This window comes from Heteronotia binoei, chromosome 7 (assembly GCF_032191835.1).
Source record: "Heteronotia binoei isolate CCM8104 ecotype False Entrance Well chromosome 7, APGP_CSIRO_Hbin_v1, whole genome shotgun sequence".
Lineage (NCBI taxonomy): Eukaryota > Metazoa > Chordata > Lepidosauria > Squamata > Gekkonidae > Heteronotia > Heteronotia binoei.
Genome location: NC_083229.1, coordinates 108,415,256 through 108,429,677, shown reverse-complemented (window position 1 = coordinate 108,429,677; position 14,422 = coordinate 108,415,256). Strand labels below are relative to the sequence as shown.

Here is a 14,422-nt window from a genome sequence, read left to right as displayed (position 1 = left end):
AAGGAAAGATATAGAAGATCTCAGAAATGAGACTGTAGTAACATCAAAGAAAGTGCAAGAAGTGGAAGAGAGAGTAAAAGTACATGAGTCCACCTTGCTAAAAATGCAAGAAAAGGTGGCAATTCATGATTGCAAATTGATGGAAACCCAGATACGTCCAAGAGGAGCACCTGAGGATGAAGAGACTGATTTGAAAGGATATATAATAAGAATAATTACAGAATTTTTGGAGGAAAATCCTAAAGGATCTAGAAGCATGTAAGACTATATGTATAGAGTGAACTCACTATATGCCAAGAAAAATAATCTACCAAGGGATGTGGTTATAAGATATATGACAAAAGAAATGGTGGGAAAAATCTTGAATAAAAATTTTGAAAAGACATTGATAGTGGGAGGCAGCAGAGTAAGAATCATGAAAGAATTGCCAAGACAAGTGATAAATGACAGAAAAGCATACAAAAAAGTGGGAGACAGAAAAATTACGGGACAATGAAATGAGGTATAGATGGATAATACCTGAAGGTCTGAGCTTTGAGCTGCAAGGAAAAAGGATTACAGTTACAAGCACACAGGAACTGCGTAGGTTTTATGAAGAACATAAAGAATTTGCACCATGATGGATTACAAATTATTATCTTGGAATGTAAATGGACTAAATTCACCACAAAAAAGAAAGGCAACGTTTCATTGGATTAAAAAGCAAAATTGTAATATAGTTTATTTACAAGAAGTGCATATCAAACGAAAGGATTACAAATTTTTATGGAATAAACAATTGGGACTAGAATTTTATTTATTGGCTGAACAGAAGAAAAGGGGAATGATTTTCTATATTAAACAAGAATTGGAGCCGAAATTAGTGTTTAAAGATAAAGATGGAAGATTTGTAGCGGTAGAAATAATATTAAATGCAAAAAAAAGTTGTTATTGGGACTGTATGCACCAAATGGTGCAAAGGATGCTTTTTTTAAAAAGACATTATACAACTATTTGATGAACTGACTTATGATAATGTTTTGATAATGAGGGACTTTAATGGAACAATTAAGAACACACTGGATAGGTCTGGGGGTAAAAAAAATAATAAGGAAGGAAAATTGCCAAAGTCTTTCTTAGAATTGGTTAAACAAGAAAATTTGGAGGATATATGGAGGAAATTTAATCCTGAAGTGCGGGACTATACCTTTTTTTCAACAAGACATAAAACTTTTTCCAGAATTGACATGTTGTGAGGCACTAAAGACTTAGGCCTTATAACAAAGAAAATAGAGATTTTACCTAATATTGGGATTGACCATAACCCGATAATGTGGATTACAAAATTGTCTAAGAAGTTGAGAAGATGGAGATTGAACAAAGATTTTCTACAGAATAAAGAAATAGTGACATCTCTAGAAAATGAAACTAAAGCGTTCTTCCAAATAAACGATAAAGAGGATATAGAATTTCAGACAGTCTGGGATGCTTATAAAGCAGAAATGAGAGGAATATTGATTACATTGAATAACAAAGATAAAAGAGCAAAAGAAAAACAGATGTTGGACATTCAAAATGAAATAAAGAAAAAAGAAGGGGAACTAAGAAAAAGGCCAGGAAAAAAGAAAATGATAAGGGAGATTACAATATTACAAACGCAAATGAGACATTTGTTAAATAAAGAACTGGAATGGAATCTGAAAAGATTGCAGCAGAAATCTTCCGAGGGAGCAAACAAACCCGGAAAATATTTGCCCTGGCAACTGAAGAAAAAGAGAGAAAGTAAAATTGTTAATAAAATTGTGGTGGCTGAATGAGAGGTGGTAGATCAAGAAGGAATAAAAAGAGAATTCTATAAGTATTATGCCAAGTTATTTAAAGGTGTTAAAAGATGGATGAGTACTTACAAAAGATGAAAACAGCACCCTTAGCAGAAAATATGCAAAAAGTTTTGAACGATCCAATTGAAAAAATAAAAATTGAAGCCGCAATTAATGCAATGAAAAATGGAAAAGCACCTGGGCCAGATGGATATACAACTAAATTTTTTAAAACCCTCAAAGAGGAGTTAATCCCGAAACTTCAGAAATTGATGAATAAGATAAGAACAAAAGGGAAAATACCAAATATGTGGAAGGAAGCTGTTATTTCGTTGATTCTTAAGGAAGATAGAGATGTTACAAACGTAAAAAATTATAGACCAATTTCATTATTAAATAATGACTATAAAATATATACAAGAATCTTGGCAGAACGGTTTAAACAATATTTGATAAATTTTATAAAGGAAGATCAAGCGGGGTTTCTTCCCAAAAGGCAAATAAGAGACAATATCAGAACAGTTGTAAATATGGTAGAATATTATGAAAGACATCCAGAAAAGGAAGTACCTTTATTCTTTGCAGACGAAGAGAAAGCATTTGACAATTTAAATTGGGATTTTATGTTTGCAGTAATGGAGAAAATGGAGCTGGGAGAAAGCCTTATAAGAATGATAAAAGCAATATATACTGAACAAAGTGCAAGGCTATGTATAAATGCTGATCTTACAAAAGACATGATAATTAGTAAAGGTACAAGACAAGGTTGTCCACTTTCCCCACTGTTTTTTCCAATGACTCTTGAAATATTACTGATGCAAATTCAAGAAGATAAAGAAATAGAAAGATTAAAAGTAAAAGGATTTACTTACAAATACAGAGTATTTGCAGATGATATAGTGTTTATAAATGAAAACCCCATACAAGTCACACCTTTGTTGTTAGCCAAAATACAAGAATATGGGGAGTTGGCGGGACTTTGTATTAATAAAGAAAAATCAAAACTTCTATGCAAAAATATGCAAATAAATAAGCAACAAGAATTGCAGAGACTAATGGGCTGTGAAGTTACCTCCAAGGTAAAATATTTGGGTGTGGAGATAACAATTAAGAATATTGATTTGTTCAAAAATAATTATGAGCAGCTATGCCGTAAAATGGATGAAGATATGTTAAAGTGGAATAAACTTAATTTGTCACTGTTGGGTAGAAAAGCCGCAATTAAAATGAATATTCTACCAAGAATAATGTATTTGTTTCAAACTATTCTGATTGTAAAAGACAGTAAACAATTTAATAGATGGCAAAGAAAAATTTCAGAGTTTGTGTGGGCGGGGAAGAAACCAAGAATTAAAATGAAAATTTTAACAGATGCAAAAGAGAGGCGGATTTCAATTACCAGACTTAAAATTATATCATGAAGCAGTTTCCTTAGTATGGATAAAAGAATGGATAATGTTGTTAAACAAAAAACTCTTAACATTGGAAGGTCATGGAAATAAATTTGGCTGGCACGCTTATATGTATTATGGGGAAAAAAAGATAGACGGCTTTTTCTCTCACCATTATATAAGAAACAGCTTGCTAAATACATGGATGAAATATAAGAAATATGGAGATGAGAGAAAACCGTTATGGATAGTGCCAGCCGAAGTGATAAAAATAACAGCTGAGACGGGTGAAGAAAAGTGGTTGTCATATAATCAACTATTAAAAATACAAAGTGGCAAAATAGAATTGAAAACTGCTGAAGAGCTGAATAATAAATATGATTGGTTTCAAATGCAACAAATAAAGAGCGTGCTGGAGAATGATATTAAAACTGAAGGAATAAGAAAAGAGCAAACAGAAATGGAAAAAGTTCTGCTTAGAGACAACGAAAAATTAATTTCAAAATTATATAAATTACTTTTAAAATGGTCTACGGAAGATGAAGTAGTGAAATCTCAAATGATTAAGTGGGCAATTAATGTAAATAAAGAAATACCGATGGAAACTTGGGAATATTTGTGGAAGAACTCTATGAAGCTTTCGACATGTCATAGTATTAAAGAGAACTGTTTTAAAATGATGTCTAGATGATATATGTCTGCTAAGAAATTGGCAAAGATGAATAAGAAGATGCCAGACAGATATTGGAAATGTAAAAAACATGAAGGTTCTTTCTACCATATGTGGTGGACTTGTGAAAGAGCAAAAAAGTATTGGCAGATGATTCAATAAGAAATTTCTAGGATCTTGGGATATGAATTTAAGAAAGTTGCAGAGACTTTTCTGTTGGGGTTACAAATGGAAAAATTTCCAAAAGAAGATAGAACTATAATTTGGTACTTGCTTTCAGCTGCTAGGACATTATATGCGCAGTTGTGGAAGCAAGAAAAAATACCAGAGAAATGGGATTGGATTGTAAAAGTTATGACATGGAGTGGAATGGACAAATTAACAAGAATTTTAAGAGACTATGATTTAGAAGTTTTTAAGAGGGAGTGGGAAAAGTTCAGAAGATATGTAGAAAAAGAGTGGAAAATAAAAGGACACTGGACAAATTTTGATAATGATTGTCTTAGAAAAAAGAAGAATATTTTTGTTTTTATTAGTGAAGGGTACCTTTAATCATTAGTACTTTAAGTAAATAACACCGGCAAAAGTCAAGTAATGGCGGGGAGGGGTGGGTAGAAAGTAATATATGGAATAGATAAAAGAAGTTATTAATGATGCAAGAAATATAATTTGTTACCATATGTTACCAAATAAAATTGTTTTAACCCAGAAACTTTCTAATTACTAAACATTTTTAAACATTTCTATTCTGCAGAGAGTAGCAACATCATCCAAAGAGATAAGAAATATTAAAACAATTAAACAGCAACATTAAGAAACAGACATAAAAATAGCTGAACCCTATTCTTAAAATCAGCTGTTTGCAGCCCCAGCACGTAAAGCGGGGGTGAGGAGAGTGCTGAGAGGCAAGGGATTCCCTTATATTTTAATTCAGCCCCTAAATCTTCTGAGAAGAGAATGAGCACTTTCCTGCTCATACAATTACATAACCCCCCTTGTAAAACCAGAGAAAACAAATTCAACAAAATACTATTCATTGATAGAGGCTTCTTTTTCACATTCGCACTATTCTATTGTTCCTTCTGGAGACTTGGAGAGAATTAAAATATACCCAAGAGATTTCTATCCGTATATGCACAATTGAAGATTAAGCCTGACCTATAAAAAAACTTAACCCAATAGAAATGAAAGGCTCTACCATTCATCGATGAGGGTGTATGTAACAGTTCCTGAAGTTCTTGAGGAAGGTGCACCTACTGAGCTTAGCATGCTCCACTAATTTAACAAAGATCTGTATTGGTCTCCTTCCATACTGGAAATCTAGAGGATTGTTGCAATGGATAGATCATTGTAATGTAATGTTATACCTCAGCAAACTAGCAATAACCCATTTTGGCTGTGGGGGGTGGGATGGGGGACATAACCACGGAAGGATGAACAGGGCTGGCCCTAGGGCACTTAGCGCCTCAGGCAGCCTCACCACCTGTTAGCCAAAATGCCCTCAAAACCGAGGTTGGGGAATTGACAGATGGGCACTTGACTTTAAAAGGATCAGAGCCTATGTATACAGGCTTCACGTCCAGAAACTATTGCTCAAATATGCCAGGGACACTAATTAAGTAAAATCAATTAAAATTTATTGTAGAAAATATAGATCTCACACACAAGATAAAATACTCAGAAAATCATACATACAGTCCTAAGAAAATTAGATAGAGCGATGGGGAAACACATGGGTAAACGAACAGGGTGATAATTACCGATTGTAGTCTTCAAGGAAGGCTCCAATGGCGACGAGCGAGGATGGGGAAAATGGGACCCTCAACTGTGGCCAGAATCGGGGATGGATCTAGACAGCGGAACTGGGGTACTGCTAGATGCACACATGAGTGGAGCTGGGTCAGAGGTTAAATAGACTACCTTGGACCCTCAGGTGATGGGAGGTACAGGGGTGGATGACAGGTGGTCAGCTGGTACATGACCTCAGAAAAGGGGAGGCTCTGCAGTGACCATAAGGGCTGGACTAGTGCAGTAGCCAATAGCAAGTTAATTGGCAACCCCTGATTGGATGCTCATAGCTAGCCAATGAGTAAACTTGGCCTTAGTTACCTGATTGGCTGTCTAGGTAGCAATGGGCCAAGGGGGAGGCTCCAGTTTGACTATTGGGGAAAAGAATGGGGGAAATTACTGGGTGGAGGTGTGCTTAAGACTATTAAACTTATCGAAAAAGGTGACAATAGATGGCCAAATGGATACCTAAGGTAACACCCGGTTTACACAAAGGAACCTGGTTCTGGCTGAAGATGATCTTCCTCTTCTTCAGTCTTCTTCTTGGCACCGGTCTTTGTCTTGAGTTCCGTTAGACAAGGCTTAGGTGGTCCGGTAGGATCCACGCCTAAGATAAGCTTGATTGCCTTATGCAGAAGCTGAAGCAGCTGTTGGATACGTGAGTCTCTTGCTTTGCTGTAATGGAGTCAGGAAAACAAGATGGATTCTGGTGGTGTTAGCCTTTGGTTCATGGAAACAGGCTGGAAACTGTTTGCCTGTACAGTTCACGGCGGCGTGGCTTCTTCCACTGCAGCGGCCAAGACTGGGCACGCAAGGAGCAGCTGGAAGCTCGTCTGTAGTTCTGGCTAACACCCATCCAGAGATGTAGAATGCTGCTGCAAAGCTGAGGCTTATAATAGCCACATAAGCCTTAGAAACCGTGGGCAAAGTCCACTTCTTAGAGCAGATGTGTGCGAGTCAAAACTCCAGGCACCCTGGCAACCATACTGGTGATCACGATGTCCATGTGTATGAAAAGTAGGGGGCTTTTGCTTACACACCTGCTGCCCCCCCCCCGCGGTGCCACGTGGTGCCACACGCTGCCCCCACCTCATCCCTCCCTCCCATCAAAATGAAGGGGGGAGAGGCCTTTAGAGCGCCTGGGAGTGCGCACTTCACCACCATTCCTGGGCATTAAAATTTGGACGAAGGGAAGGAGGCAAATAGGGATTCGCCTAGGGGGTGGGCAGGAGGCCGAATTTGGTGCCCCAGCCCTGTCGGCACCCTAGGCAAATGCCTAGTTTGCTTAGTGGGCGAGCCAGCCCTGAGAATGAAGCAAGGAAAACATGGAAAAAATTGCCATAAGAACAGTCTAAAACAAGAGCTACATGGAAAAACATCACGTTAAGGAAGCAGCCTTAATCTTATTGTCAAGAGAGACTGCAGAATTGCAACTGATAATGAAGCTCAAGACAATGAATCTTCCTGGACTGAATAAAGAGTTAGGTATCCTGTCTCATTACCAATGCTGATTTCTCCATGCCTACTACTCTTCTGCATATTACACCTAATCCAATCATGCCTGCTATTGTCACTAACTTGCTATTGTTATTCAGTAAATGAAATCACTCCACTCTCCAGTATATAAGGATGGATTCACATTCTAGTGGTACCTGAAGAAGTGAATAGTGGCTCACGAAAGCCTATACCCTGCCACAAACTTTCTTAGTCTTTAAGGTGTTAGTGCACTCTTGCTCCTCTCTGGCAACAGAAAGGTTAGCATATATTCCCCCCGTAAGGCTAAATTTTTTAGTCACTGGTCTTTTTATTTGATACATCCTTACATGTATTTATCAAAAGAGAAAACAACAACATGGTTTACAATTCTTATTTCAAATTGCAGTGGTAGTGATACAAAGTGGTTGTAAACGTATGGTTTTATTTTATAGTGATCCAGTAAACAGAATGCCTTATAACAGGGGTGGCCAACGGTAACTCTCCAGATGTTTTCTGCCTACAACTCCCATCAGCCCCAGCCATTGGCCATGCTGGCTGGGTCTGATGGGAGTTGTAGGCAAATAACATTTAGACAGCTACCATTGGCCACCCCTGCTTATAACATTTTGTTATTTTGATACTTGTAACTTCCTTAGATACAGCCAGTACCAGCCTGAGCGCCCATGGCGCCCTAGGCAAACTGCCAGCCTGCTGCCCCCCTCCACAGTGCCCCCTGCCTCCCCCCATGGCACTGCACCCCCTGTGCTTCCCCCCCTCCCTGCTGCAACTCCTCTTCCCTCCCTCCCCCACCCCAGGTGTATTTCAAAGCCCTGAAGGGCGGTTGAGCCGCACTCTCAGACGATCTAAAGGGGCTCCCCCACAATCAACTGACCGGCGGGTAAAGCAGCGTGGTGCTCACCATCTTTGAGTGCTGTGGCAGGCTGGCAGCAGTGAAAGAACAGCGTCCTGAAAGGCCACCGCTGCTGTTCAGAGGAGGGAGCAGCGGCAGCATCCTTTCAGGACACGGTTCTTTCGCTGCTGCCAGCCTGCCGCTGCGCTCAAAGATGGTGAGTGCCATGCTGCTTTACCCATCGATCAATTGATCGGCATTGGGGGGGGGGACTTTAAATAGCCCGGGAGCACGGCTCCACCACCCTTCCGGGCTTTGAAATACACCTGGGATGGGAGGTAGGAGGAGGCTGAGGAGATGGCAAACCAGGCGTTTGCCTAGGGGGAAGGCCAAATTCAGCACTCCTGCCCTTCCAGCGCCCTAGGCAACCGCCTAGTTTGCCTAGTGGGTGAGCCAGCCCTGGATATAGCATAGGTACTTTAATTGTCATGACTATTTTTAAAATTCTAGTAATATTCTGAACTGTACAGACTTCTTTATCATTGCTTTCTAGGAAGCTAAATTATTCCTGTATTTTATTCCACGTTCAGCTACTGACAATCAGAATGCAGGGAAGAGACTGTCAACTATTCAGGGACAACCAACTGTGGTTCCTGTGGTTCCATTGAACTTGCTTATTAAAAAAATTGGGTAAGAACATCATAGTGTTTTCTGTACCACCAGGATATTTGGAATCTCTGAATATTTCATCAGCCAACCAAATACCACTGCCACCTGTTACTTCTGAAGTTTTGTTTTCAATCACATCTATATATGCTTTAAATTTCTGAACACTGGAAATTGTGGTTGAGTTGCATAATTCCCCCAATTTTGATTCTACTTTATGAATATAACCATTTTCTGTTATTATAGACCATACTTCTAGCATCAATATACCTAATTTTCAATATGGCCAAATCTGTGGATACTTAAATCCAGATACAAGAACCATGAAGAGACAAATCTTTCTACAAACCTGAAAAATGGCCCTGGTTTGCAGGGAAAAAAGGTGAAATAAACAAACAAACAAAAATACATTGGGGGTTAAACCCTCCCCCAGAAGCAGCATCTGAAGCTTTAATAAATGAATATCCTCAGTTTTAGGTAACAGAAAGAGGAATACAAGATTCCCCTAAAACTCTGTGTACATCCCCCACTTATCTATCTCCATACACATGTTTGTGTGTGTGACAATCATATACTTCACATCAGTTGGTTATTTGTATGGAGGGGTAATTCTCAATCTGCTGAGTCACAGTGAAGGAGTATTATTTCCCAGACCTCTAGAGCATTTCTTACCTCATGGTTGGAAAAGAGTCGGACTCCCTCCAGCTGGTGAAAGACTGGGTAGTGGGTGTTATCGATCTGATCACGCCGATAAACATCTCCCACAACCAGAAAGGCATCAAGACCTGAGTGAATCAAGTCCCACTGGTGAGCTGAAGTGTGAGCTCTTAGCATATGAGTACGATTTAGGTAGTAGTTATCCCCTTTCTTTCTGCTAGGATGATCTTCTGGAATTAGCAGTCTGTCAAAATTCTGCTCTGTTGTGACCACTGGAGGCAAATCATCATACACTGAAAAGAGCGGGGTCCCAAAGCGTCCTATGTACTGCTTGTAGAAGTGATCTTTCACACGGTCTTTGATCAGCCATAAAGGGTGATGTCGTTGGTTGTGCAAGTTTTCCCCCACCTTAGAAAGAATCTTTTTGGTAACATTGCTGTGGTCATCTGAGAGGTAAGCTTTTCCAAGAAGTTCCACAACATTTGCTGATGAGGTACTAGCAACAGCACCGGATGAAATGCTTCTGTGCCGTGCATAGCTAAAGTTACTGGCAGTTCTTTTCAGCTGAAGCCTCCACAGTAAAACAATTTTGCCATAATGGACAATCTGCATTATTTTTCCAGGCATGTCCACCAAAGGGTTCTTCAGAGGCTGGGGGAAGCAAAAAAAATATTAGGAAACTGCAGTTATTCAGATAAAAGAAAAAAATTAAACATGTACAATTTTAGTCTGCTTATCGCCAAAAGGAAAGATCACAATTGACAACGATATAGTCCTTTCAGTGCTCTAACTGCTTCACACACGTTACCTTGTAATAGTCTGAACCAAGGATCCTCAAAATCACAGCTCATTTTCTTAAGTCACAACACTAAAGCAGCAATTCCACTATGTTTGTATTTCATCATATGGTTATCAGCGCTTAGGAAAACACATCCCTGCAAATTGTTGGTAGAGAATAATGTTGAAGAGTAGAGCTTTTTTTAGTAATATATTAGGTCAGCTCAGTCTCTTAAACAGGACTTTTTTTGTAGCAGGAATTCCTTTGCATATTAGGTCACACACCCCTGATGTAGCCAATCCTCCAATAGCTTACAGGGCTCTTATCGAAGGACCTATTGTAAGCTCCAGGAGGATTGGCTACATCAGGAGTGTGTGGCCTAATATGCAAAGGAGTTCCTGCTACAAAAAAAGAGACAGATCTGATAAACCAGAAGAAACTTGGTACAAACTCTCTCTTTCATAAATTTGTTAAGTGGTCTATAGAAATACATGATCTTTCTGCCTTAACTCCCCTCCTTGAACACTATGCATAGTATAGGATACAACAAGCAGATAGCTGGAAGGCACGTTAAAAGGGATCACTGCAGAAGCTAATCAAGGATAGGGTTGCCAAGTCCTCTTCATCCCCCAGCGGGGGACAGTCACCCGGAAGTGACATCATCAAAATGGCGGCACCCTGCAGGGCTGCTCTAAGCGTTTCCGGGGAAACTCTATGGTTTTCCCGGATGCTCTAGCCATTTGGGAGGTTAAAACTCTATGGCACCTATTGCACCATAGAGTTTCCGGGTGACGTCATTGCGCCAGCAATGAGGAGGGAGGTTCCCCCCCCCCGCCAGCCCAATGTGGGACAGCGGATAGAGACCCTCCCGGGTGGGAGATTCCCCACTCGGATTGGGGGGTTGGCAGTCCTAATCAGGATAGGCCTGGTCAGATCCTGAGTAGGAGACCTCCTTGGAACCCCAAGTAAACTGCCTTGAATTTCATGATGGAAGAAAGGTGGGATATAACCATAGTAATTAAATTGAATATATGTTGAAAAGGTTGTCACAAGGATTACTGGAGAAAACATCTGTAAACACTTTTAATTACTCTAAATACAAGTGCTATGTTAACTATAACTATTAGCCACCCATGGCCCCTATCTGCAGATAGCTAAATCTGTGGATTGGGGCCACATGCAAGCTAAACAGATCTTTCTCCAAACTTGGAGCCATTTGGGAGTCATTTGGGGCCCAACTGCCACTGCAGTGAATGCTGGGAGCCACTCCGAGTCCTGCCATGGTGGATGCAGGGAGCTACTCTGGGCTCAGAGAGGGTCCCAGTCAAACACTGTTGCCACCAAGCTTCATGGTGGATGGTTAGGCTTGTGATATCCCTCCCCCTGCAAGTCTTGCCAGCTCCCACTTGTGGCTAACTATAAATAACAAAAAATAATGTGTATTTTAAGAAAACCCAAAGAGGAAAGGACTGAAATTTCAAACACTCTTCATAAACTTTTTTTCTTTTCTTAAAGTGGAACTATTTAGTGAAGATCTTTGACAGGCAAAAGATGAATGTGTTCTAGCTCACTTCATATCGGGCAGGGGTTTAGGACAGGAAAGGTACACAACTCAGGTGGTCTTTTTCCACTTGTTTTCTCTTCCTCTTTAACTCTGCAATTCTTCTATTGCCACAACTCCCTTCTCTCTGGTCTGACTGCCAGAGATCCCCTTCTCTCTTTCTCTTTGCAAGGGCTTCAATAGCTCTTTGCAGGATTACTTGAACTCTCCCACAAGAGAGCTGCCAGGTCAGGCCTGGCTACCGAACTAAGGCTAGCCACTAAGGAAGCATACGAACAGAATCACAAAACATAAATGAGACCTTGTCAGACCAGGCCATGTGTGTCATAAAATGTAATGCCAGGTAGCAGCGATATAAACTTTATAAAGGACACAAACACAAGTATAGTTTTTAAAAAAAAAACTAAAATAAAACATGCTTCAAGTATTAGCACTCTTGCAATATTGTGGTCAGTATCAAAGTAAGCTCTCCTCCCCCACCCACCCACCCACTCCTCAAGAGAGAAGTCCCAGACAACGGAGGAAATAAGAGGCTTTGCTCTGTAGCTCTTGTGCGATTGAGATGTTCTGGCAAAGCAAGCTGTGATGCAGAAGGAAGCAAGAGAGAAAAGGAAGCAGATGACAGTGAGTTGCTGGCGGGCCTGCCAGGGACCTGATCTAGCCCAGGAGCCACACCATGGACACCCCTGATCTAGCTATACTTATTCCTTAAGAGGCTAACATATGAACCAGGCCTCAGATAATTCAGATTTATATACCTAATGTCAGAGGCTCCCAATCAGAGGGCTAAGGACATAGTTGTAGCATCAATCCAGTTATAAATATTCCTTTGTTACTCTTCAATAATGGCTCCAATCCAGCACCAGTAAGACACTTTAAAAACACACACATCCTCATGCACCTCAAAAGACACGTCTGGCTAATCCACCCAGGCACAAATGAGAATTATGATGTCGACGTGCATTCAGGTGCATGTCTGCATTCACTGTGGCCCCATGCAGAGAGGCTTGTTTCTACAAATCACCTTCTCTTGCCGAACACAAACATTTCACTTTATACTACAGCAAAGATGTCAACACCTTCCAACAGTCAGGTTATCTGGAGTGAAGAGAGAAAATTATCTACCCTAGCAGTTTCACATGTCCCAGTGACAGCTGCAATTATGGTTTGATAAACCTAATGTGTTGACTCACTCCAATTAGTATTCCACTACTTAATGTTTACTTAATGTCAGCAATGGGCAGCCAAGTGAGGAGATATTTCATTGTAACTTCGCCTGTGAAAGAATAGGCACTTTCACACATGCTGAAATCACTTTTGATCCACTTCCCGTGCATTTTAACAACTGCTTGGAAGTGGGTTGTATATAGATAACCCACTTCCAACGTAACTCAGAATAACTAGATAATTATTGACAGACATTCTCACATTTTGACATATTGCTGTTTTATTGCTTTCTCATACTCATGCCACCCAGATCAAAGGATTGCTCAATTTGTTAACTTTACTATTATGTCATTGGATCCTAAATTTGTACCATTTTGCATTCTAAACAACTGCATACCAGCTATATGTAGCTCTGCCCACTATACCTGATTCTTCATCTGATGAAGTGTGCTTGGAGCACATGAAAGCTTAAATTCTGAATAAAACTTCGTTGGTCTTAAAGATGCACTTGACTCCTACTTTGTTCTACTGCTTCAGACCAACACGGCTGCCCACTTGGATCTTATACTTATACATATAATTAATACTTATATATATAGTGTTGTGCCAGTTAGTTATGACTAATGCATTTCTTGCTGTTGCTATATCCCATGTCTCCATCATGCTGCTAATATATTCCATTGGAAGTGGGTTTTGCCACTTTACACATTGTAAAGCACACTGAAAGTATATTATTCAGCATGTGTGAAAGCACAAACAAGCACAGCCTGTTTATAACCTGTGGATTTTAAGCAACTCTGTTTTAGAGAGCAAGAAATACAAAGAAGTGTTAAAACCTAACTACTTTTTCACTCTGAACTTTCAGCATCTGTGCTTGACAGTGCAACCAAACAGCTTGCTTATAGTACTAGAAGTAATTAATGTTTCTGTCACAGATCTGTCTCCTTCATAATGATTGACAGGGTTAGAATACATTTGTTAGCTCCTGCTGGTACTATACACAGCTTTCGCTTATTGAATTACACCAATATGACTCTCTGCTACATTCCCCACAATGTTTAGGGCTTCATACTGTCTGGTCTACCCCCCACCCCATTAAACTGAAGATATGAAGACACTTCATCCTTTAAATTATCTGTATTAAAATGCAACTGTGCTTATGTAGTCTTTCAGATTAACCATATAAAACAAAAGGATGGTCTGTACAGAGTTGCTTCAAAAAGAAAAAAAAGCAAACAAACCTGGATTGCTGAAAGAACACCATGTCAAGAAACATTGTCAGGGGTCATTTTGTAGAAAAATAGGTGGTGGAGCTCATCCAGGGATTGTTGTGCAGCTGCAGCTACTATTTAATGGGCAAAGTGGGAAGTAGGAGGGGGAACCCTTAGAAAGGTTCAGGAGCTGTGCTCCTGTGAGCTCCTGCTGAATCCGAGGCCTGAATATGGCTAATAACAGCTTTAATTATCTGGAGGTGTGCAAGGAACTGCAAGAGGGGGGATAATCTGGGAACTATTCTTCCCCAAAAAATCTCCCCTTCCAAGATTCTACAAATTGTCAGGGACATGAGCAGGCTGGTTTTTCCTTTGCTGGTCTCCCCTTTTAAGTGATTCTCAGTTGCT

The 14,422-nt window shown here is 39.9% G+C and overlaps 1 protein-coding gene across 1 annotated transcript in view; it reads right to left on the bottom strand.

The window, feature by feature from the left end:
* Positions 1-14,422, bottom strand: part of FARS2 (phenylalanyl-tRNA synthetase 2, mitochondrial) — a 324,061-nt gene that overhangs the window by 250,143 nt on the left and 59,496 nt on the right. Inside the window, exon 3 of the mRNA XM_060244360.1 lies at positions 9,313-9,948. Within this exon, the coding sequence (XP_060100343.1) occupies positions 9,313-9,948 (636 nt within the window). The remainder of the gene's footprint in view (positions 1-9,312; positions 9,949-14,422) is intronic.